Here is a 22420-nt window from a genome sequence, read left to right on the forward strand (position 1 = left end):
TTCTAAATATTTGATTATTTTCCCAGGGCATTGCAACCCAAAACATGTGGGTTTTTCTCTCTATATAATCTCAATCTGCAAATTGGGATATATGGTTCTTTTCTCTAGTTATTTTTCATCAACTTGTCTCTCTTCAGTTATTGTTACGTCAATGAACCACACCTTCTTATGTTTGATAACAGTAATGCTTAAATTATTGCTGTTTCATGATTATTGTTTTTTTTTATCTATCAAGGAATGAGAGAGTACAAAGAAGAAACAGAAAAGAACCACATCTTTGGTGTTGTTTGTTTAATATACTGCATCTCCTCTCTTCTGGTACCCTGCAGAGTTCTGCATGCTGAACGCATCTGAAGAAGGATCTTCTAAAGCATTCTCACGTTCTTTCATAAGCTCACACAAAAAAGAGGAATCGATTCCAAGAAAGAAAAAGAAATATGTGGACATTTCCCCTAGGACAGGGACCGGCAACATTAAACACTCAAAGAGCCACAAAGGTCCTAACCGGAAGCCCCTTATTCAATTCTAGAGCCAACCAGAAATCCAGTTCCCCCACCATAGAGTCTCCTCCTAGCATGGTGTCCTTTTTCCTCTGCTGATCGGAAGTCCAATTCCCCCATCATAAAGTATCCTCCTAGCACAGAGTATTTTTTCCTCTGCCAACAGAAGTCCAGTTTCCCCACCATAGAGTCTCCTCTTAATGGCATCCTTTTTACTCTGCCAACCAGAAGTCCAGTTCCCCCATCATAGAGTCTCCTCTTAGCATGCCATCCTTTTTCCTCTGCCAACCAGAAGTCCAGTTCCCCCACCATAGAGTCTCCTCTTAGCATGCCATCCTTTTTGCCAACCAGAAGTCCAGTTCCCCCATCATAGATTCTCCCCCTAGGGCAGAGTACTTTTTTCTCTGCTGACCAGAAGTCCAGTTCCCTCACCATAGAGTCTCCTCCTAGCGCGGCGTTCTGTCCTAAATGAAAGCCCTATCAATTGGATTTGTAGATCCGACCGGCAACAGGGAGTCTCAACAGAGGGATGAAAGGGCCACATGCAGCTCCAGAGCTACGGGTTGCTGACTCCTGCCCTAGGACTCCTAGGATGGAAGCTTTATCAGAATAGGAAAATCAGATCAGATCCAAAGTCCAAATCATCAAGCATTTTGTGTCCCCCGTAGAAGATTAAAAAAAGGAAATTCACAAAGATGGAAGGACATAGATTGATGGACTGGATTGAATTATCAGTTACCTGCCATCAACTGGATGCCAATTCTTAATAACCACAGAGAACTTTAGGATGATCTATCTATCCCAACCTGGCCTTCAGGTCTTCCATCACTGCTCTAATCTAGTCCATCCATGTTGCTACTCATCATCATCATCTTTCTTTCTTTCCTTCCATTTTCCCAGCATTGTGGGTTTCTCAAGGGAGCTGGATCGTGCACAATGAGTCCAAAAACAGGATCATTTATGCCTCTCAAGGGAACACTCTGATTGATTTCCTCTATTATCTCCTCCAACGCAGCCTTCAGAAGCTTCAATGATACTCTTCCTAACCTGCTTCTTTAGGATTCAAGCAGAAGGTCCTGCCATCTTCAGGTGCTACAAGCTACTCTGATTTCAGGGAGGTTCTATCTTCTCCAGAGGGAAGGAAAATTGGAGATGACCAGAAAAGGGAAGGAAGTCATTTGAGAAAGAGAGACAGACAGACAGACAGAAAGTGAGAGTCAGAGAGACAGAGACAGAGAGAGAGACAGACAGACAGACAGACAGAGAGAGACAGAGAGAGAGAGAGAGAGAGAGACAGACAGACAGACAGACAGACAGAGAGCGAGAGACAGAGAGATTTCAATCGGGAAAACCTGAGCCTTGAACACACCACTTTACTAAATAGCAGATGATCTTCCACTGGAGGAATGTAAGTTATAGGATGGTCATCGGTTAGAGTTGCAGGATTTCTACACAGCGGCTGAAGGTAGATTAATGTGTTGGGGTATTTTACTTGTGAAGCTGACTGGAGTGACCTAGAAACTAATTAAATAATAAATAAGTAGATCAATAAAGGTCCCCGAGACTTTTTTTTGCAAAAATTATGATTTGATATAATTGAAAAGAAAACATCTTGCATGCGGAGGGTAATATTTTCTCTTTGTTCCTGTGCCCAAGATGGATGGTGTGGACTGGCTGATCTGCCACAGAGACATGGATCAACCTTAGAGTTGGGTCTAACAGTCTCCAGGCTGGGAGACACTCCAGCCATAAATCTACGGGCAGTGATTCCACCCTGACTGTGTCTCCACTTTTGATTTACTCAGCAATTAAAGGGAAGAAAAGGCATAATTGGGTGGTGACATGATCCTGCCTTTGACCCACAGCAGAATGACACAATGGGGCTAATGAATCTGATCAGAGAAAGGCAAATAAATCAAGTCAGCCTCCAACTGGTGGGGAGAAGAAAATTATTACCTCTAGCCCCCCAGGGATCGTCCAAACTCTTCATCCCTGGGGGATTTCAGTTCACAATAAAAAATCAAGTGAGGAAGGCATGTTTGCAGTGGCCAAAGCTGAAGCTATAAGTATAGCTAGTATTTTCTTTCTTCCTTGTTCCAAATTCCTGAAATCTGAAGGATTAACTTGTAAAGGCTTGATGGAATTAAGCCAAAGATCAAGGATGAAGGACCCCTTCTCCTCTCTTAGTGCTTTTTGAGTTCTGAGTAACTTTGCATGATTTTAGAGAAAGAAGATCTTCTTCATCCATAACTTTCAGATATATTGGACAGAAGGTCCCACCATTTCCCAGCTGGTGGCTAATAGCATCTTGTCTCTGAGAGCAGGAGGCATGCCAGGATAGGAGAAAATAGTTTATAGTTTTATTGATTTTGTATGCCGCCCACTCCCGAAGGACTCCAGGCGGCTTACAATAAAACAAGGGAGGGGGATAATAGACAAAAACAACATATTAAAATATACAAGTCACAATTTCCGAGGGGCTGGATATTTTGAGAGCCCCCCAGCCTGCTGGAGCAGCCAGGACTTAACGGCTTTGCGGAAGGCCGGGAGGGTAGTAAGGGTCTGGAACTCCACAGGGAGATCATTCCAGAGGGCTGGAGCTGCGACAGAGAAGGCTCTCCCCCAGGGAGTCGCCAGCCGGCATTGGCTGGCAGATGGGATCCGGAGGAGACCTAACCTGTGTGATCTAATCGGTCTATGGGAGGTGATTGGCAGGAGGCGGTCTCTCAGATGCCCAGGTCCGATGCCATGAAGGGCTTTATAGGTAACGACCAGCACCTTGAAGCAAATCCAGAGACTAATGGGTAACCAGTGCAGCTCGCGGAGGATAGGTGTGACGTGGGTGTACCTGGGTGCACCCACGATCGCTCGCGCAGCTGCATTCTGGACCAGCTGGAGTCTTCGAACACTCTTCAAGGGCAGCCCCATGTAGAGTGCATTACAATAATCATATCTGAATATGTTGAACAATTGAGTAATCTACTTAAAGTATTTGATGGTCTTTTGTTTTTTGCAAATTCAACACTGGCTGGGAAAAGGAGAAGGAGAATGGGTGAAGGGGGGAAAGTGAAAGTGAAGGAGAGCACCCCAACTTCTCAACCTCGTCCCTTACAGCACTGATTATGTTAGCTAGTGGGGTAATGAAATCTCTGCAACAAAACAACCTGAGTGTATCAGGTTCCTCCTCCTCCTCCTGCATGCTACAACCGCCCCTCCCTTTTAGCACTGATGATGTTACCTAGTTGGGTCATTAAATGTCTGCAAGAAAACCACTGTACCCATGGATACTGCTGGTCTAATATTTGCCCCATTAAGCTAATGTGGCTGAAGGTAGATTTGAATATGAGTCTCCTAATTCTTAACCCAGCATCCTAACCACTGGCTCACACAGTCCAGAAAACCCAAGGGTTTTTATAGAGAGGAAGCCCCACATGGTTTGAATTTTAGGGCTGCCCCCATGTGGCAGTCTGCCCCTATTGCTAGATTGATGTCACCACCAGCGCCCACTTTTTTTTTTGGCTCTGAAGCAACCAATCAGAAGTAAATTCTGGTTCCCGTGTATCCCATTTCAATTATTATAATCCGCCTACAGCCTTTCTTGAAGTCAAGGAGTGTCCCTTATCTCATTGGCTGGACTCTGGTCCCGAAACCTAGAAAACTGAGACGTTGAGTCCCAAGTTCTCACCTAGGAGCCAGGAATGAGGTAGATCAAGATCAAGGTCTGGGAAGATCAAGTCAACCAAGGTAGGAGGGAATACATATTATATATGCAGGAGAATGAGGCCAACTTCACCCCAGGAATGTAGGCAACGGATTCCCCTAACCAACATCTCTGTCCATGGAAGGTCATGGTCCAAAAGTTGCATTTTTCTGCTCCATGCTTTGCAGTGTACTTAATTGGGAGGACTTCTTGGAGTTGTAAGGTGATAAAAATACTGATGAGTATCCTGTAAAAGTGATAGAAGCAGAAACAGCATTGGGGCTGGAATCACTGGGCCTGTGCCCAGGTCATGTTTCTCTAAGGATGTCAGGTTCTTATCTTCAAAGCCTCCTAATCTTATTTTCAGATCCTTGTTTCTCCTATTTGTTCATTCTTTGTCTGCGGTTTCTTGTGTATTGAGTCGAAGAAAAGGGCAGTCGGGAAAGCTAGAAGAAAACGGGCAAGAAAAATTATGTGATTGTGTCAAAGGATTACGAGAGTTACTATTCAGCTCAACCAGGAGAAACAAGGCTGGAAAGAATAGAAGAGAAGGAGAACGAGAACAAGAAGAAGAGTGGGAGGGGATCTTGGAGGTCTTCTAGTCCAACCCCCTGCTTAGGTAGGAGACCCTATGCCATTTCAGACAAATGGCTGTCCAACATCTTCTTAAAAACTTCCAGTGTTGGGGCATTCCCAACTTCTGGAGGCAAGTTGTTCCACTGATTAATTGTTTTCGCTGTCAAGAAATTTCTCCTCAGTTCTAAGTTGCTTCTCTCCTTGATTAGTTTCCACCCATTGCTTCTTGTCCTAGCCTCAGGTGCTTTGGAGAATAGTTTGACTCCCTCTTCTTTGTGGCAGCCCCTGAGATATTGGAACACTTCTATCATGTCTCCCCTAGTCCTTCTTTTCATTAGACTAGCCATGCCCAGTTCCTGCAACCGTTCTTCATAGGTTTTAGCCTCCAGTCCCCTAATCATCTTTGTTGCTCGTCTCTGCACTCTTTCTAGAGTCTCCACATCTTTATATTAAATGAATAGCTGATGGAACCCACCATAATGGGCAAGCAAGTCATCATTGTCCTTGTTATAATCTATTTTGGTTCCTATGTTCCTTTTTCATTAGGACGTTGTATGTTTTTTTTTAAATAAATGAAAAGGGAGTTGGAATTCACCAATTATTCAAGTAAAATTACTGTGCCCTTCCTTTGCTACGTCAAAGAACTGCTCCTATTGAGAAGGCATTGAAAGATATTTTAACGAACTGCATCAGTTCTTCGCTAATCCGTTGTTTTAAAAAAAAAATGCAAAGAGGCCCTCAAATAGCATCAATTGAGAAGTGGCACTGAAGAATTGAGAACTGATTGTAAAATCCATGATCTTTTGTTCTCTCTTCGATGTTGGTCAAAACTCTGCTGGATCCTACTTAAGTCATCACCTATTTCTCTCACATAGATGCTATGCTGGGAGCATTTTAAACTCACTTTTAATGTAAAAACTGTTTTTTAACACGGTAAAGGATTTATGCAAATGCATGCACCTTCAAGAGAATCCTTTCAAATATCTACAATAGATCTTTTTGTAAAGATATTAGATAAAATGTACTCTCTCTTCTACGAGTTCAAAGGTTCTTTCCTTCCTACCACGAAATTAGAAGGATCAGAAGCTGCACTTAGTTAAGGAAAGTAGGGGAAGGCGGGTGGTTGTTTTCTTTACACCTACTTTGTGTGTGTGTGTGTGTGTGTGTGTTTGCATGGATTTAGCTAACAATCTTTATGCAGGATTAATGCCACTGTAATGAAAAGAGCGAAATCACTCCTATTATTGTATGGAATTGAATATCAATTGGGCTGGTATTTTTTTTCCGACTTACCAACTGTAAATTATCATCCTCCTATTTATGCAGGAAAATGCACAACAAATATTTACATGCGTTGCTGTGCACACATTTCAAACATAAGAATTTTTGCATTCTATTTTCATAGGGTGCCATTTGGGACACGGAATTGTTTTTTTTTTCCCCCTGCAGGATAAAAAAAAATGCTTATATCTTTGGGTCTGTAATTCTTGAAAACGTGCAGCCTTTTCCTTAATAATAACTCGGAGGATGGGGTCCTTGCAAGGTGATGGAACAATACCATAATTTAATTCAGGTGCCTTAGTAGTAAACAGTAACAGAGTTGGAAGGTACCTTGGAGGTCATCTAATCCAACCCCTTGCTCACACAGGAGACCTGGACTAGGGATTCGAACTGCCAAACTGCCGACCTTTCTGATCGACAAGCTCAGTGTCTTAGCCACTAAGGGGACTATTGTTTTTGCTGAAATAAATTAACTTAACAAATATTTTTGGCATGTGCAGATCTAGAAATGCTTCCAGTTTTGGACACCACAATACTGAGACTCTAGAAAGAGTGTAGAGAAGAGCAACAAAGATGATTAGGGGACTAAAGGCTAAAACATATGAAGAACAATTGCAGGAACTGGGTATGTCTAGTTTAATGAAAAGAAGGACTAGGGGAGACATGTTAGCAGTGTTCCAATATCTCAGGGGCTGCCACAAAGAAGAGGGAGTCAAGCTATTCTCCAAAGCACCCGAGGGCAGGACAAGAAGCAATGGGTGGAAACTAATCAAGGAGAGAAGCAATTTAGAACTAAGGAGAAATTTCTTGACAGCAAAAACAACTAATCCGTGAAACAGCTTGCCTCCAGAACTTGTGGTCTTCCATGACTGGAGGTTTTTAAGAAGAGATTGGCCAACCCCTGGTCTGGAATGGTATAGGGTTTCCTGCTTGAGCAGGGGGTCGGACTAGATGACCTCCAAGGTCCCTTCCAACACTGTCACTCTGTTCAATGGGAACAAAAAGTGTGCTTTTGCAATTCTCTACCCAACACGTTTAAAAAGCAATGTCATTCAGGTGCATTTATATTCTGCATATATTTTGGCAGGTTTGAAATTGGTATGTTGTTCTAAAATTTCCTGATCAACCCGATTTCTCATCCGCCGCTAACCTGTATTGCACCCAAAGATGGATTCTGTTTATATCTTTCGGGTTCTTATTTCCAACGGATATGACTTTAGTCTATAATCTTAAGCACAGAGGGATTTCATTTGTCAAATGAAACAGCTAGTGGAAAGCAATCTTAAGTACATTTATTCAAAAGAAATCCCAATACGTTGTGAGGAAGCTGGAGGTTTTTCTTTTTTTTTTTAGCCCTGCCGTTTGCTAGAAACTGATCATTTCTTCCTCGTTGAAAACAATCAGAGGGGAAGGCAATTATGCTCCTCCCGTCCCTGCCAGAGATTTTTAATGCACTTTATTCTTGCTTTACTTTCCAGATTGCAAGATGTCCCCAATGTGGCTTCTGGAGACATTGGTTGTCATGCTCTGTAAGTACAGTTTTCTTGGATTTTAAATATTTTGGGGGAATAAGTAAGCGAGTTCCTCAAAATCATTGATGATTCGTGTCTATGGAGATCCTCAGTCATCCAGGTCATGGTTGTCCCTAAAGGTGCTTCTCTCCCCCCCCCCCCCCCCACGGTGGCTCAGTGGCTAAGACGCTGAGATTGTTTATCAGAAGGTCGGCAGTTCAGCAGTTCGAATCTCTAGGGCCGCGTAACGGAGTGAGCTCCCGTTAGTTGTCCCAGCTTCTGCCAACCTAGCAGTTCGAAAGCACGTAAAAATGCAAGTAGACAAATAGGAACCACCTTCGGTGGGAAGGTTGAAGCGTTCCATGCGCCTTTGGCATTTAGTCATGCAGGCTACATGACCACAGAGATGTCTTTGGACAGCGCTGGCTCTTCGGCTTTGAAACGGAGATGAGCACCGCCCCCTAGAGTCGGGAACGACTTTGCACGTACTTGTGAGGAAGAACCTTTTTTCCCCAAGAGACAACTAGACTTTCTAGTTTTTCTTTGAAGAAGTTTCACTTCCTATCCAAGAAGCTTCTTCATCTCTGACTTCCATTCCCCACCATCCCATCTGATGAGAAGCGAAATGTCTTCTAAGAAAAAACTGAACATCCAGTTGCCTCTTGAAAAAAAGAAAGGACTTTGGGGACATGGATGATTTATCTTACTTGGTTTACCCAAACTTAATAACCCCGTGTTCAGCTGTTGTTCAAACTTGTGATGGTGCTGTGCGAGGGATACTTCCAACTGGTGTTGAGATTTCCAGCTGTCACGGCATTCTCGTGGTCATATAGTCACCCTTTACTGGAAATCCATATGGAAGCCAGCAGGATCTCACAAAAGCTAACCATATAACACCCTCACTTAATGACAGCAACGGGATTTGCTTAATGGGAGCAACCAAGAGTACCAGAATAGCTGTTGCTATGCTGTATGGCAGTGGTGGGATTCAGCCAATTCGCACCTATTCGGGAGAACCAGTTGGTAACTTTCTAAGCAGTTCGGAGAGACGGTTGTTGGAAGAAATCTCCTTTTGTTTTTCCCCACTTTATAGGGCTAATCCTGTAAGGAAGGCAGGAAGGAAACATTCTGGTGTTGTTTCTAGCCTAATCTTTATTGCCCTGCTTACAGAAACTGCCTTTCCGGTTAACCCTTATTACATTATAACAGCTAAGGCAAAGCGCCCATCGACCTGAGTGACCTTGAGTTGGCCACACCCACCCAGTCACAAGACCACCAAGCCCTGCCTACCCAGCTGGTCATTAGGGCAGAGGACCGGTTGTTAAATTATTTGAATCCCACCACTGCTGTATGGTTACCTAAAACCATACATTTTGACCATGTCGTTTAGTGATAGAAATTTCAATTGTTGTTAACTAAGGAATACCTGTAGGAATTCATGGGAAACAAGGCAGGCAAAATTGTGGTACATTGTGCTAACAGTGGACCATGGGAAAGCAAAACAAAGTGTATTATGGGTCACATACACATATTTCAGTATTGAAATATGGACACTGAAAATTAAAAAGAAAGAGGATGTAGAATATTATCATACATGGAGTTTATTTTACCAATGGTTGGAAAAAAAGAGGATAGGGATTAAGAATGTACTTTGTATTGTTAAGCAAATGAAATACCCGGACAACACAATGTTTATTAAACACTAAGAAATGTATTTAATAGAAAAATCGCAATTCTGCCTGCACCAAATTTCTGTTGCTCAGGGAGGCAGTTGTTCAGTGAGTTTTGCCTCATTTTGCGACCTTTCTTGCCTCGATGGTTCAGTGAATCACTGCAGTTGTTAACTTAGTAACCCGGTTGCTAAGTGAATCGGGCTTCCCCATTGACTTGGCTTGACAGGAGGTCGTAAAAGGGGATCGCACAACCCCAGGACACTGAAACTGCCATATGTAGGAGCCAGTTGCCAAGCATCTGAAATCTAATCATGTGATCAGAGGGATGCTGCAATGGTGATGTGAAAAAAATAACCGCAAGTCACTTTTTCCAGTGCCGTTCTAACTTTTTTTTTTAATGAAAATTTTGAAAAACAAAATTTTACAAATATTTTCTTCCCTCCCCTCCCCCTCCCCTTCCCTCCCAACCTTCTCCCCTCCCCCCCCCCCGACTTCCCAGAACCAATACAGGGTATAAATCTTTAACAAAAAGAATCTAAAATACACTTAAAAAGAAAAAAAGATAGTTAATAACATCTTTCAATTGAGTTTTAGCTCCTCCTTGCTAGACTAGCTCTAGACAATTTATATCATTCCTGGTCTTTAATCATAAGCTATCTGAAATTTCTTAGTCCCATATTTATTTTGAGTGTAATCAGTCCATCTTTTCCACTCCAGTTTATATCTCTCATTTGAATGGTCCTTAAGATATGCAGATATTTTAGCCATCTCAGCTAGGTTTGTTACTTTCAATGTCCATTCTTGAATACTAGGCAAATCTTCCTTCTTCCAGTATTGTGCCACCAACAATCTAGCTGCAGTTATTAAATGCAAAATCAAATTAATCTCCACAACTGTACAATCAGTAATTATACCTAACAAAAGTAACTGAGGGGTAAACTTTATTCTTTTTTTAAGAACATTTTGCATAATCCACCACATTTTTATCCAAAATGCTTTAACCTTTTTGCAAGTCCACCATATGTGAAAATATGTGGCATCCACACAATCACATCTCCAGCATTTAGGTTGTAAATTCAGATACATAGAAGCCAGTGCCGTTCTAGCTTTGAACAGTCACTAAATGATTGGTTGTAAGTAAAGTAAACTCCCGCTTGAACATTAGCTTAGCTGCCATCTTGCACTAATCTGTGTGCAATAGCACTTAGACTTATATACCGCTCACAGTGCTTTCCAGCCAGAGGTGGGTTCCTGCCAGTTCTAACCTCTTCTATAGAAGAGGTTCCACAAATCTACAGTGCCGTTTAGAACTGGTTCCAGCTCCCTCCCCCCCACCGCCCGTCCGCACATCATCAAGATGAAGAGTGAGAGGAGGAATTCTGGGAGTTGAAGTCCACAAGTCTTAAAGCTTTCAAGTTTGAACATCCCTATGGGTTTTTTTTCTAAAGGGTTAGGGGTGCAAGGTTCTTGTAACTTGACAGCTTTAAGACTTGCCTGCTTCAAATGCCAGAGTTCCTGAGCCAACATGACTGGAGGAGGAATTCTGGGAGTTGAAGTCCACAAGTCTTAAAGCTGTCAAGTTTGAACACCCCTGGGGTTTTATTTTTCTAAAGGGTTAGGGGTGCAAGGGTCTTGTAACTTGACAGCTTTAAGACTTGTATGCTTCAAATGCCAGAGTTTCTGAGCCAACATTTTGGTTGCTAAGCAAGAGCATTGTTAAGTGAGTTTCACCACATTTTACAAGTTGGCCATGCCCACCCGGTCACATGACCGGCAAGCCACTCCCAACCAGTCACAAAGCCAGCAAGCCACTCCCACAAAGCAGGCCACACCTACAGAAGAGGTTCTAAAAAAGTTTGAAACCCACCACTGTTTCCAGCCCTCTCTAAGCGGTTTACAGAGTCTGCTTCTTTCCCCCAACAATCTGGGTCCTCATTTTAGCCCCTCGGAAGGATGGAAGGCTGAGTCAACCTTGAGCCTGGTGGGATTCGAACTGCCAAATTGCAGGCAGCCGGCAGTCAGCAGAAATAGCTATTTTGACAGCCAATCTTAGCAATGCTTCTTCAGGCCTTCCATGTTTGGTAAATTGTGGCCTTCCACACCTTGGGAACAGGATTTCTAGAGTACTCTTACTGGAATCTTAGGGTGATATAGCCAAGGATGAGAGATGGCACCAGGGGTGGGATTCAGCCATTTTGGACTGGTTTGGGCAAACTGATGTTAATTTTACGTCTGGTTCGGCGAACTGATAGTTCCGATGACTGGCCAAGTTTGGGAAATTCTGCTGCACTGGTAAGAAGGAGAAGGAAGGAAAATGAACGGATGGACCCTTATAATCTTAAGGCAGGCAGCAACCAGAGGCTAATTTTTACCAAGTCTGTGTAAATAGCACGAAAGCACCAAATATTTGTTCCTTAATGTATTCCAGCAATTCAGTAAATCAAAAATTGCAGCTCTATCCGGTATGCAAATACGTTGTTGTCCCGGCGATGAATATGTCTTTTTTCTCCCTCCTTTTTATAACGTTGCCTGCTCCACCACCTGGCAAAGCAAATCCTTTTCTTCCCCAGCTCCGTATAATGGAGGCCGTCTAAGGGGAATGAAATAAAATGTTAATTCAGAATTATTTAATTCAGAATCATTTTAATTTGCTTTTCAGTCAGAATTAGATATAAATAGGGTTCACTCCCCTCCCCGCCACCCTTTTTTAACATTACACAAATTACATCCGTACTGATTTCTGTGGAGGGCATTAGCATTTTAATCAGCCGTGCCATACTGTATCTGGCAGTCCAGCTACAACTCAAGGTGTATTGATTTTTCTATTTTTTCCTTTGAAAAAAATCACATTCTCCATGAACATAAATGAGGAATGTTGGTGGGGGAAATTGTAGTCCTATGAAGCAGCCCAATGGCATCTCTTTACACTTTGAAACTTCCAGAGTATTTCTATCCTGGCAGCAGCGTTGTCCCACCCACTTCCCCCCAAATATCATTTGTGAAGGGACGCGGTGGCTCAGTGGCTAAGACACTGAGCTTGTCAATCAGAAAGTTGAGTGGTTCAAATTCCTAGCACCGTGTAATGAAGTGAACTCCTGTTACTTGTCCCAGCTTCTGCCAACCTAGCAGTTCGAAAGCACGTAAAAATGCAAAATAGGGACGAGATTGGTGGGAAGGTAACAGCGTTCGGTGTTTTAGTTTTAGTTTTAAAGTTTATTTATAGGCCGCCCTTTTCCCTGGGGGGACTCAGGGCGGCTTACAACTCATAGGGAAGGGAATACAAACAGTGACACATAAGAACAATACATAATTAAAATAGAACACAACATTCATACCATTCGGGTGGGGGTGAGTTACAACTTTAACCCCAGGCCTGACGGGATAGCCAGATCTTAAGGGCTTTGCAGAAGGTCTGGAGGGTGGTGAGGGTACGAATCTCCACGGGGAGATCGTTCCAAAGGGTCGGAGCTGCTACCGAGAAGGCTCTCCTCCACGTAGTTGCCAGTCTGCACTGACTGGCAGATGGAACTCGGAGGAGGCCTAATCTATGTGATCTAATTGGTCGCGAGGAGGTGTGCCTTCGGTGGTTAGTCATGCCAGCCACATGATCACAGAGACGTCTTCAGACAGCGCTGGTTCTTGGGCTTTGAAAGGGAGATGAGCACCACCCACTAGAGTCGAGAACGACTAGTGCATATGTGCGAGGGGAACCTTTACCTTATCATCTGTAATTTCTTTCTTTTCTAGTATTGCTGCCTCCGATGAGCTCTCATCCTGATCCATGCCATGAAATCAAGTGTGGGAATGGATATGTTTGCCGAGTTACCCACAACCAGGCGGAGTGTTTTCCAGAGCCTCAGTCCTGCAATTCTGTCCGATGCCAAGAAGGGACGCTCTGTGCCATAGTCGATGGCTTGCCCAGATGTGTCCCTTACCCGTCCTCTTGTCATCAGGTCCAGTGTAAAGAAGGGACAATTTGCAGCCTGACAGACAGCTTCCCCAAATGCGTGCCTGTGCCGCAATCCTGTGCCGCCATCCAGTGCAAAGAAGGCACCATCTGTGCCATTATTAACAGTTGGCCTCAGTGCATTCCAAGGCCCAAGTCTTGCCAAAACACGCCGTGCAACCCAGGAATGGTGTGTGAACTCATTAATGGCTGGCCACAATGTGTGCCCCACCTGGCTTCCTGTCGCAGCATCCACTGCAAAGATGGGACCAAATGCCAGATCATGCACGGCCAGGCACAGTGCATTCCAGCATCCGCCTCGTGCAGTGAGATCCTGTGTGAGAGAGGAGCCATGTGTGAGATGGTCGATGGCCAAGCCAGGTGTGTCACGCTGCCACCCTCCTGCCTCCACGTTGAATGCAAGCAAGGGACCATGTGTGATATGGTCGATGGGTGGCCAAAATGCATCCCGAGTCCAACTTGCAAAGTTTTAAATTGCGAAGCTGGTACCAAATGCAAGATGGTGAATCACCTGCCCAGGTGCTTGCCTGTCCCTTCCTCCTGTGACCAAATTCACTGCAGGCCTGGGTCCGTATGTGAGCTGGCAGATGGTCAGCCCACGTGTGTGCCCATCCCGCCCTCTTGCCACAAGATCCGTTGTGAAGAAGGAACACTCTGCAAGATCCTTGAAGGGGTCCCCAGATGTGTGCCTGCCATCACCTCCTGTAACAACGTACAGTGCCCAACGGGAACCATCTGTGAAATGATCAACAGTTGGCCCACGTGTAGGCCTCGCCCACACTCCTGTGAGAGCATTGTGTGCAAGAATGGAACGGTCTGTGACATCGTCAACGGCTGGCCCACTTGTATTCCGGTTGTGCCAACAACTTGTGCGGCCACTGTTTGCAGAGAGCAAGCTGTGTGCGAAATGGTGAACGGCGTACCAACCTGCATACCCATCCCACTGTCTTGTGACAGATATAAGTGCAGAGAGGGAACAATTTGTGAGGTTGTCCATGGATGGCCCACGTGCATACCTTTGGCGTCTTTGTGTCAGAAAATAGAGTGTGCGCCAGGCTCTGTTTGTAACATAATTGATGGCTGGCCTAAATGTGTCCCGGCCCCACCTACTTGTGACCAGCTTCAATGTAAAAGTGGAACAATCTGTGACAAAGTAAATGGCCTCCCTGCATGCGTTCCACGACTTCACTCTTGTGAGCACACCTATTGCCAACAAGGGACCGTTTGTGAAATTGTGGACGAGCGGCCCAGATGTGTTCCAATCCCCGCATCCTGCGACAAAATCCACTGCAGACCAGGGACCACTTGCAAAATAATCGATCACTGGCCTCGGTGTGTTCCCATCCCACCTACCTGTGACAAACTGCGCTGCAAAGATGGCAGCGCTTGTGAAATTATTGATGATTGGCCCATGTGCACGCCGACACCGGCTTCCTGTGATAAAATCGAGTGCAAGGAAGGAACTGTTTGTGAATTAGTTGATGATTGGCCCAGATGTAGCCGAATGTTGAACTCTTGTGAAAAAGTCCACTGTCAGGAAGGGACCAAATGTGAAATACACAATGGGCTTCCAAAATGCATTTCCGTATCCCTGTCCTGCAACAATTACCGTTGCAAAGAAGGGTTCATTTGTCAGATTGATGAGGGTTGGCCAAAATGCTTTCCCAACCGTTCTCCTTGTGAAAAACTCAACTGCAGTGCAGGAACCGTATGTGAGACACTTCAAGGGCAGCCCAGATGCGTCCCCATCACCACCTCCTGCGCTAACATCATCTGCACGGAAGGAACCGTTTGTGAAATCATCCATGGTTGGCCCAAGTGTGTTCCCATCTCACCCGCTTGTGCAAACCTCAAATGCAGTGAAGGGACTGTGTGTGAGATATATGATGGGCATCCGAAATGCCTCCCCATCTCACCTTCTTGTAACCATTTTCAGTGCACCTCTGGAACTGTTTGTGTAATCAGCCAGGGTTGGCCCAAATGTGTCCCTGTTGCACTCTCTTGTGAGAACTTCAAATGCAGTGAAGGAACTGTGTGCGAGATATATGAAGGTCAACCAAAATGCCTTCCTAGATCCTTCTCTTGTCACCAATTCCATTGTAGGAACGGAACGGTGTGCCAAATACACAATGGCTGGCCACAGTGCGTTCCGATTCCCTCTTCTTGTGGAAATGCCAGTTGCAGTGTTGGGACCATGTGCCAAATGGTTTCTGGCTTGCCCCGGTGTCTTCCTACGTCACTGTCATGTGATCAGTTCACCTGCCCTGAAGGAAGTGTTTGCAAAGTGGTTGATAACTGGCCAAGATGCCTTCCTATCCTGTCCTCCTGCGATAGCTCAAACTGCCAGGAAGGTACCGTTTGTGAGATAGTCAACGGATCGCCAACTTGCGTCCCAGTTCCATCTTCCTGTGACAGAACCATCTGTAAGCAAGGGATGGCATGCCAGATGGTGAATGGTTGGCCAACCTGTGTTCCAGCATCCTCGACGCTTTGTGCTTCTGTGCAATGTCAAGTGGGAACTGTGTGTCAACTCATTGGTGGAAGCCCACAATGCATTCCCAGCACACCATCCTGTAGCCAGTTTCAATGTCCTGCTGGGACTATTTGTGACATGGCCAGTGGATGGCCCAGATGCGCTCCTGTGCCAACTTCCTGCGAAAACGCCCATTGTCAAACTGGGACTATTTGTCAAGTTATAAATGGTTGGCCCCAATGTGTGGCCCCTACCCATTCATGCCAGACAATTCAATGCTGGGAAGGGACTGTTTGTAGAATGGTGGATGGTTCACCTAGGTGTTTTCCTCCTGTATCTCCCCAAGCGATATGTTGGGCCTCTGGTCAGCCCCATTATCACACGTTTGATGGACGCAGCTTTGATTTCCAAGGTACCTGCACTTATACAGTGGCTAAGACTTGCCATACCAGCTCCAACCTGCCGTTCTTCCACATCTTCACCAAGAGCCAGAAGAGTTTCCCTTTCTCTTTCATCAATCAGGTCACCATCACCATCTACAACTCCAGCATCACCATGATCAAGCATGAGTATGGCCTTGTCAGAGTAAGAACCCTCATTATTCCTTTCTCCCTTTTTCTTTTCTTTTCTCCCTTTCTCGTCTTCTCTTCATTTCGTTATTTATTTTTTAGGTGTTCAAATATTGCATTTCTTAACTGCCCAAAGTCCTCAGTTAACATTCAGAAAGTGCTTAACTTCAGCTGTCCCCAATAAAAATTCTGCTCATGAGAGACAAAAGAAAGCAGGTAAAACACATTTTTGGGCAGGTGGGTCAGTGTTGAAAGTTGGTAATCTAATAATTATACAACCTTTGGAATCTTCCATATGCCAGAACAGACAATAGGACATTACTCTAAATCAGGTGTGTCAAACTCAGTTTCATTGTGAGCTGCATCAGGGTTGTGTTTGACCTTGGGGAGGTTGATGGGCGCGGCCATGGGGGCATGGCCAGCTCAACATCACTCATATTGGGATGCTTGTGATGGTCCAAGTGTTCTGCCAGTGAAAACATGCGCCCAAGCTCCGTTTTGGGCTGCAATGGCCTCCTGCAACCATCTGCCAGTGAAAATGGAGCTCAGGAAAACCACCCATGGCCCTCCCAAACTCAATTTTTGCTGGCAGAGACACCATGGGCCAGTCCTTCACTGTTTCCAGGGCAGCCTGGTGGGCCAGATCTAAGCACCCTGAAAGCTGGATCCAGCCCCCGGGCCTTGAGTTTGACACCCCTGCTCTAAGCCATTAAAAAGTACATGGCTTTAGACCAAGAGTGTCCAATCTATAGTTGTCCTTGGGAAATTTAAGACTTGTGGACTTCAACTCCCAGAATTCCTCAGCCAGCCATTCTGGGAATTGAAGTCCACATGATTGGACATGCCTGGCATAGAACCAAGTAGTTGTGGGCTGGATTTATGGTTTTCTGTTTTAGTGTCTAGGCAATTGTGTCATCTTATATTGTCTCCCTGTCCTACACAGGAAGGTCCATTGCTGAACATATTTGGCCACTGTGTAATACAGAATGAATGCTGGATTATATGGCCCTTTAGCTTTTCTTAATATTCTTAAATTATAGCTGAAAACAAACCATGACATTTCATTCATATACTGGCTCAGCATGGTAGGTTTTGACCAGTTCTAGCCCTCTAGGATCTCATCCATCGATTAGTAATGAGCTCCCTTTTAACCTGAAGATATTAGATATTGGGACAATGTTCTGCATTCATAGTATTTATTTATTAATTAGACTTATATACCGCTTCATAGGGCTTTCAGCCCTCTCTAAGCAGTTTACAAATTTATTTAGCAAAGTGAGTCAGCAACTTGCCCCCACAGTCCGGGTCCTCATTTCACCCACCTCGGAAGGATGGAAGGCTGAGTTGACCTTGAGCCGGTGAGATTTGAACCGCTGAGCTGCAGATCACAGTCAGCTAAAGTGGCCTGCAGTACTGCACACTAACCACTGTGCCACCTCGGCACAGTACAACAGTAAAGTACAACAGACTTTACTACCTGTGTGTGTAAGTAATCCAATTGTTAGGAGGAGGATCATAAATCAATCTTCCTTATTGATAAAAAAAATTGGGTCAGCATATCACTGAAGATGTTCTTCTGGGATGCCAACAGACATCTAGTGGTTTTCTATGGGAACAAGAAGTTAGACAAGAAGGATCATTTTGAGGTTTAACTCTCAAAATGTCCATCTGCTCTTCCATTTTAACAGTTCTATTAAGAGGGACGCAGTGGCTCAGTGGCCAAGACACTGAGCTTGTTGATCAGAATGGTCGTCAGTTCGGCGGTTCGAATCCCTAGGACCGCATAACGGAGTGAGCGCCCATTACTTGTCCCAGCTTCTGCCAACCTAGAAGTTTGAAAGCACATAAAAAATGCAAGTAGAAAATAGGGACCACCTTTGGTGGGAAGGTAACAATGTTCTGTGTGCCTTCACCATTTATTCATGCTGGCCACATGACCAGAGAGATATCTTTGGACAGCACTGGCTCATCGGCTTAGAAATGGAGATGACCACTGCTGACTAGAGTTGGGAACAACTCGCACATATGTGCGAGGGGAACCTTTATCTTTACCTTATTAAGGTTCCATTATCTTTTTTTAAACACTTCTGAAAATGAAATCAATTCACGAGCTGCTTTGTTGTTTTGCATGGCACGACAAAACCGCGGTCCACTAAAGCGCGCCCGATTAAAGCGCGTACCTGACATCATCAGCAGCGCGACAAATACGACCGCGGAGAAAAAAGGGCACTTTAAAAAGCGCTTTTAAAGCAAGCCGATTCACGTAAAGGTAAGGGTTAGGTTTAGGTTTAGGTTTAGGGTTAGGTTAGGGTTAGGGTTAGGTTAAGGGTTAGGGTTAGGTTTAGGGTTACGTTAAGTGTTAGGGTTAGGTTTAGGGTTAGCGTTAGGTTTAGCGTTAGGTTAAGGGTTAGGTTTAGGGTTAGATTTAGGGTTAGGTTAAGGGTTAGGTTTAGGGTTAGGTTTGGGGGGGTTAGGGTAAGGTTTTCGCATTAATTTTAACTTTACCGCTCACAGCGTGATGTTTTCGTCGCGCTGTGATGACGTCAGGTACGCACTTTCGTCGAGCGCGCTTTAGTCTACCGCGGTTATGTGGTGGAACCGTTGTTTTGTTGCCATCCCATTCATCTGTCAAATATGTAATCTCGAAAACAAACAAGGATCACCGGCCTTTGTCTCTTCTAGATCAACCACGTGCGCTCTCGTCTGCCGGTAAGTTTACACAACGGGATGGCCTCCTTATACCATCGAGGAAACCAACTGGTGATCGAAACAGTGTTTGGCCTGAAGGTTTACTACGACTGGAACTATTACCTAGTGGTGAAGGTCACCACAGCTTTTCAAAGCCAAATTTGTGGCCTTTGTGGCAACTACAACGGAGATCCCAACGACGACTTTACTACCCCTTCAGGGAGCCTGGCCGCCAACGCTGTGGAACTGGGCAGGAGCTGGAAAGTGGAAGATGGAGATGAAGCTTGCAGACACGGCTGCCACGACAGGTGCCCGCGGTGTTCCACGGAGTTGGCCGCCAGATACAACACAGAAAATTCGTGTGGTGTGATCACTCAACACAGGAGTGGTCCTTTCCATCGCTGCCATGCCTTGATTGATCCCAAGCCATATTTGAATGACTGTGTGACTGATTTGTGTGCCTTTGAGGGTTACAAGCAGATTTTGTGCCGGGCCCTGAAGACGTACGCTGATGCTTGTCAGAGAGAAGGGATGGCCATATCTGCCTGGAGGAAACATGCTGGCTGCCGTGAGTAGAGACTGGGATTTATAGAGACAGGGCTCCCACTAGTTTACGCTGACAGGAGGAGGGGGACTGTCATTCCGGATTGCAATGGGTGTGATAAATCAGTGTTGCATATATGTATAGCCAGACAGATGTTGCAGGTAAATGGAATAGAGATTGACTACAGCATTACGTTTAAAAGGAAACGGTTCTCAGAAGAGATGAGTTGATGGGCTGCTGAAAAAAATGATCAGAGAATAAGAACACTGATTATATTAAGATGGATGGGGAAGAGTGATGATGAAAAGACAGCCAGAGAAGCAGCCAATCTATATAAGAATGGGTGACTTGGGATCTGGACTTGTAGGCCAGCAAAAAGCCATGTCTTTGGTTGCTTAGCAAGTGTTCTTAAACATGGTACTCCACAAGGGTACTCCACACTTTAGGCCCTTTCTTCTTCCCATCACTGTTAACTGAATCACTGCAATTGTTAAGTTAGCAACGTGGTTAAGTGAATCATGTTTCCCTATTGACTGCATAATAGCCTACACAATACTGTATTTTTTGGAGTATAAGACACATCTTTTCCCCTCAAATAGAGGCTGAAAATCTGGGTGCATCTTATACAATGAATACAGCATTTTTGGCCTCCTGAAACCCCTCCACCTTTGCAAAAATGGCCATGCATAGCCTTTAGGAGGCTTCCAGAGTGCTCCTGGGGGCTGGGGAGGGCAGAAATGAGCACAAAACGGGCCAAATTTTGCTTGTTTTTGTCCCCCCAGCCCCCAGGAGTACTCTATAAGCCTCCAAAAGGCTATGCATGCCCTTTTTTTGACAAAAAACAGGCCCATTTTCGCAAAAAAATATGGGCCGATTTTGGGAGATCTGCAGAGTGCAAAAGCTTTTTTAAAAAATTTGCCTCTTCAAAATCTTATACTCTGGTGCGCCTTATAATCCGAAAAATACACTATCCACTACATAATAGCCACTGTAATTCTGCACCAAATGTAATTTCTGAATGTTCAAGAGTAACTCCAGGTAGAGGAGAGCACTCATACAAGTTGAGTGACTAAGAAAAGGAATTTCTGGTTTGGAAAGAATGCATTTATAGCAATAGCAATAGCAGTTAGACTTATATACCACTTCATAGGGCTTTCAGCCCTCTCTAAGAGGTTTACAGAGTCAGCATATTGCCCCCAACAATCAGGGTCCTCATTTTACCCACCTCGGAAGGATGGAAGGCTGAGTCAACCCTGAGCCGGTGAGATTTGAACAGCCGAACAGCCGAACTGCAGTCAGCTGAAGTAGCCTGCAGTGCTGCATTTAACCACTGTGCCACCTCGGCTCTGGGGCAACAGATAACTCTGTGTAAAAGCTTTGCTAGTCACAGCTGCCACTTGCTCTTAGAACAGGAGCTGGGAGTCCAGGAGGACCCCAGATTGCACAGGGGTTCTGTTTGAGGAAGTGCCATACCATTCAAAACCAAATATGGAGAATCTCCAGTAATGGAAGAACCATTAAGAACCTTAATTCGGTGAGGTCAGGCTTGAGTTTAAAGCAGGGATTTTGTCAACTTTAAGACCTATGGACTTCAACTCCCAGAATTCCCTAGCCAGATTGCCTGGCTGAGGAATTCTGGGCGTTGAAGTCCACAGAGCTTAAGGTTTGCGATAATTGGACACTCCTGCTTTAAAGCCTATTCCTCCCCATCTAGACACTAACAGTTCCAGACATTGGATCAAGGCCTCAATAGAATTACTTAGTCAACTGAGGGCCTAAATATATAGTTAAGTATCACCAGCATAACAATAATATCTGACTCCATGTGGATGGATAACTTAGATATTAAACAAGAAGGTATTATGTATTATATTAAACCAGGATGATTAGGGGACTGGAGACTAAAGCATATGAAGAATGGTTATTGTAGTGGCATGGCTAGTGGGCATAGCTAGTGTAGTGAAGAGAAGGACCAGGGGAGACATGATAGCAGTGTTCCAATATTTGAGGGGCTGCCACAGAGAGAAGGGGGACAAGCTATTTTCCAAGGCACCTGAAGGCTAGACAAGGAATAATGAATGGAAACTGATCAAGGAGAGATTCATATCCTAGAAATAAGGAGAAATTTCAACCCATGGAACAAAAGTTGTCTTTGGAAGTTGTGGGAGCTTCATCACTGGAGGCTTTCAAAAAGAGATTGGACTGTCATTTGTCAAAAAATGCTTGGGTGGGGGGTTGGACTAGATGACCTACAAGGTCCCTTCCATCTCTGTTAATCTGTTTTCTGTTAGGGTGAAGCATCCCTTTCCTGAGGCACTCCACAACTTAGGAATCTTCTCTGTTTTGTTCCCTTCTATTAGCCACCAAAGATGAGCTCTTCTCCAAGAGCTCTTCTATCGCTAACCCTGTTTGTTCTTCCTCCTACAGCCTTGTTCTGTCCTGACCACAGCCAGCACATGGCCTGCGGCACAGCCTGTCCTGCCACTTGCAGAGACCCTGAGGCGCCAAAGAAATGCCGCCTGCCCTGCATGGAGACCTGTCAGTGCAAGCCGGGCTACGTGCTCGACGGTGGTAAATGCATTCCCAAAGAGCACTGTGGCTGCGACTATCACGGGCAGATCTATGCTCCCAGCGAGCAGTTTTGGGGGGATCAAGAGTGCCACCTGCAGTGCATGTGCAACCCACGAGACAGGAAGGTGGCCTGCCACAGATCCGCTTGCAGGGGAGGAGAGGGGTGCCACGTGATTAACGGCGTAAGGAAGTGCCACCCAACTTTCTATGGAACCTGCACTACCCTGGGCCAGCTGCATTACATCACCTTCGATGGGCAGCACTTTGACTTCTCTGGAAATTGCGTTTATCGTTTGGCTGAGCTCTGCTACAAGACAGCCAACCTCACTCAGTTCCAAGTCCTGGTTCAGCACCAAGGACAGGGCTC

The 22420-nt window shown here is 44.9% G+C and overlaps 1 protein-coding gene across 1 annotated transcript in view; it reads left to right on the forward strand.

Annotated features, from left to right (window-relative positions):
• The window catches only part of LOC106553565 (IgGFc-binding protein-like), a 55907-nt gene that overhangs the window by 11621 nt on the left and 21866 nt on the right, over positions 1–22420 (forward strand). Inside the window, exons 2-4 of the mRNA XM_087728027.1 lie at positions 12989–16266; positions 18933–19506; positions 21910–22420. The exon at positions 21910–22420 is cut by the window's right edge and continues 79 nt beyond it. Coding sequence (XP_087584153.1) covers positions 12989–16266; positions 18933–19506; positions 21910–22420 — 4363 coding nt within the window. The remainder of the gene's footprint in view (positions 1–12988; positions 16267–18932; positions 19507–21909) is intronic.

The sequence above is a fragment of the Thamnophis sirtalis genome, unplaced genomic scaffold, assembly GCF_051295495.1.
Source record: "Thamnophis sirtalis isolate CommonGarterSnake01/CBP01778 unplaced genomic scaffold, rThaSir2_p1.2 scaffold_13, whole genome shotgun sequence".
NCBI lineage: Eukaryota > Metazoa > Chordata > Lepidosauria > Squamata > Natricidae > Thamnophis > Thamnophis sirtalis.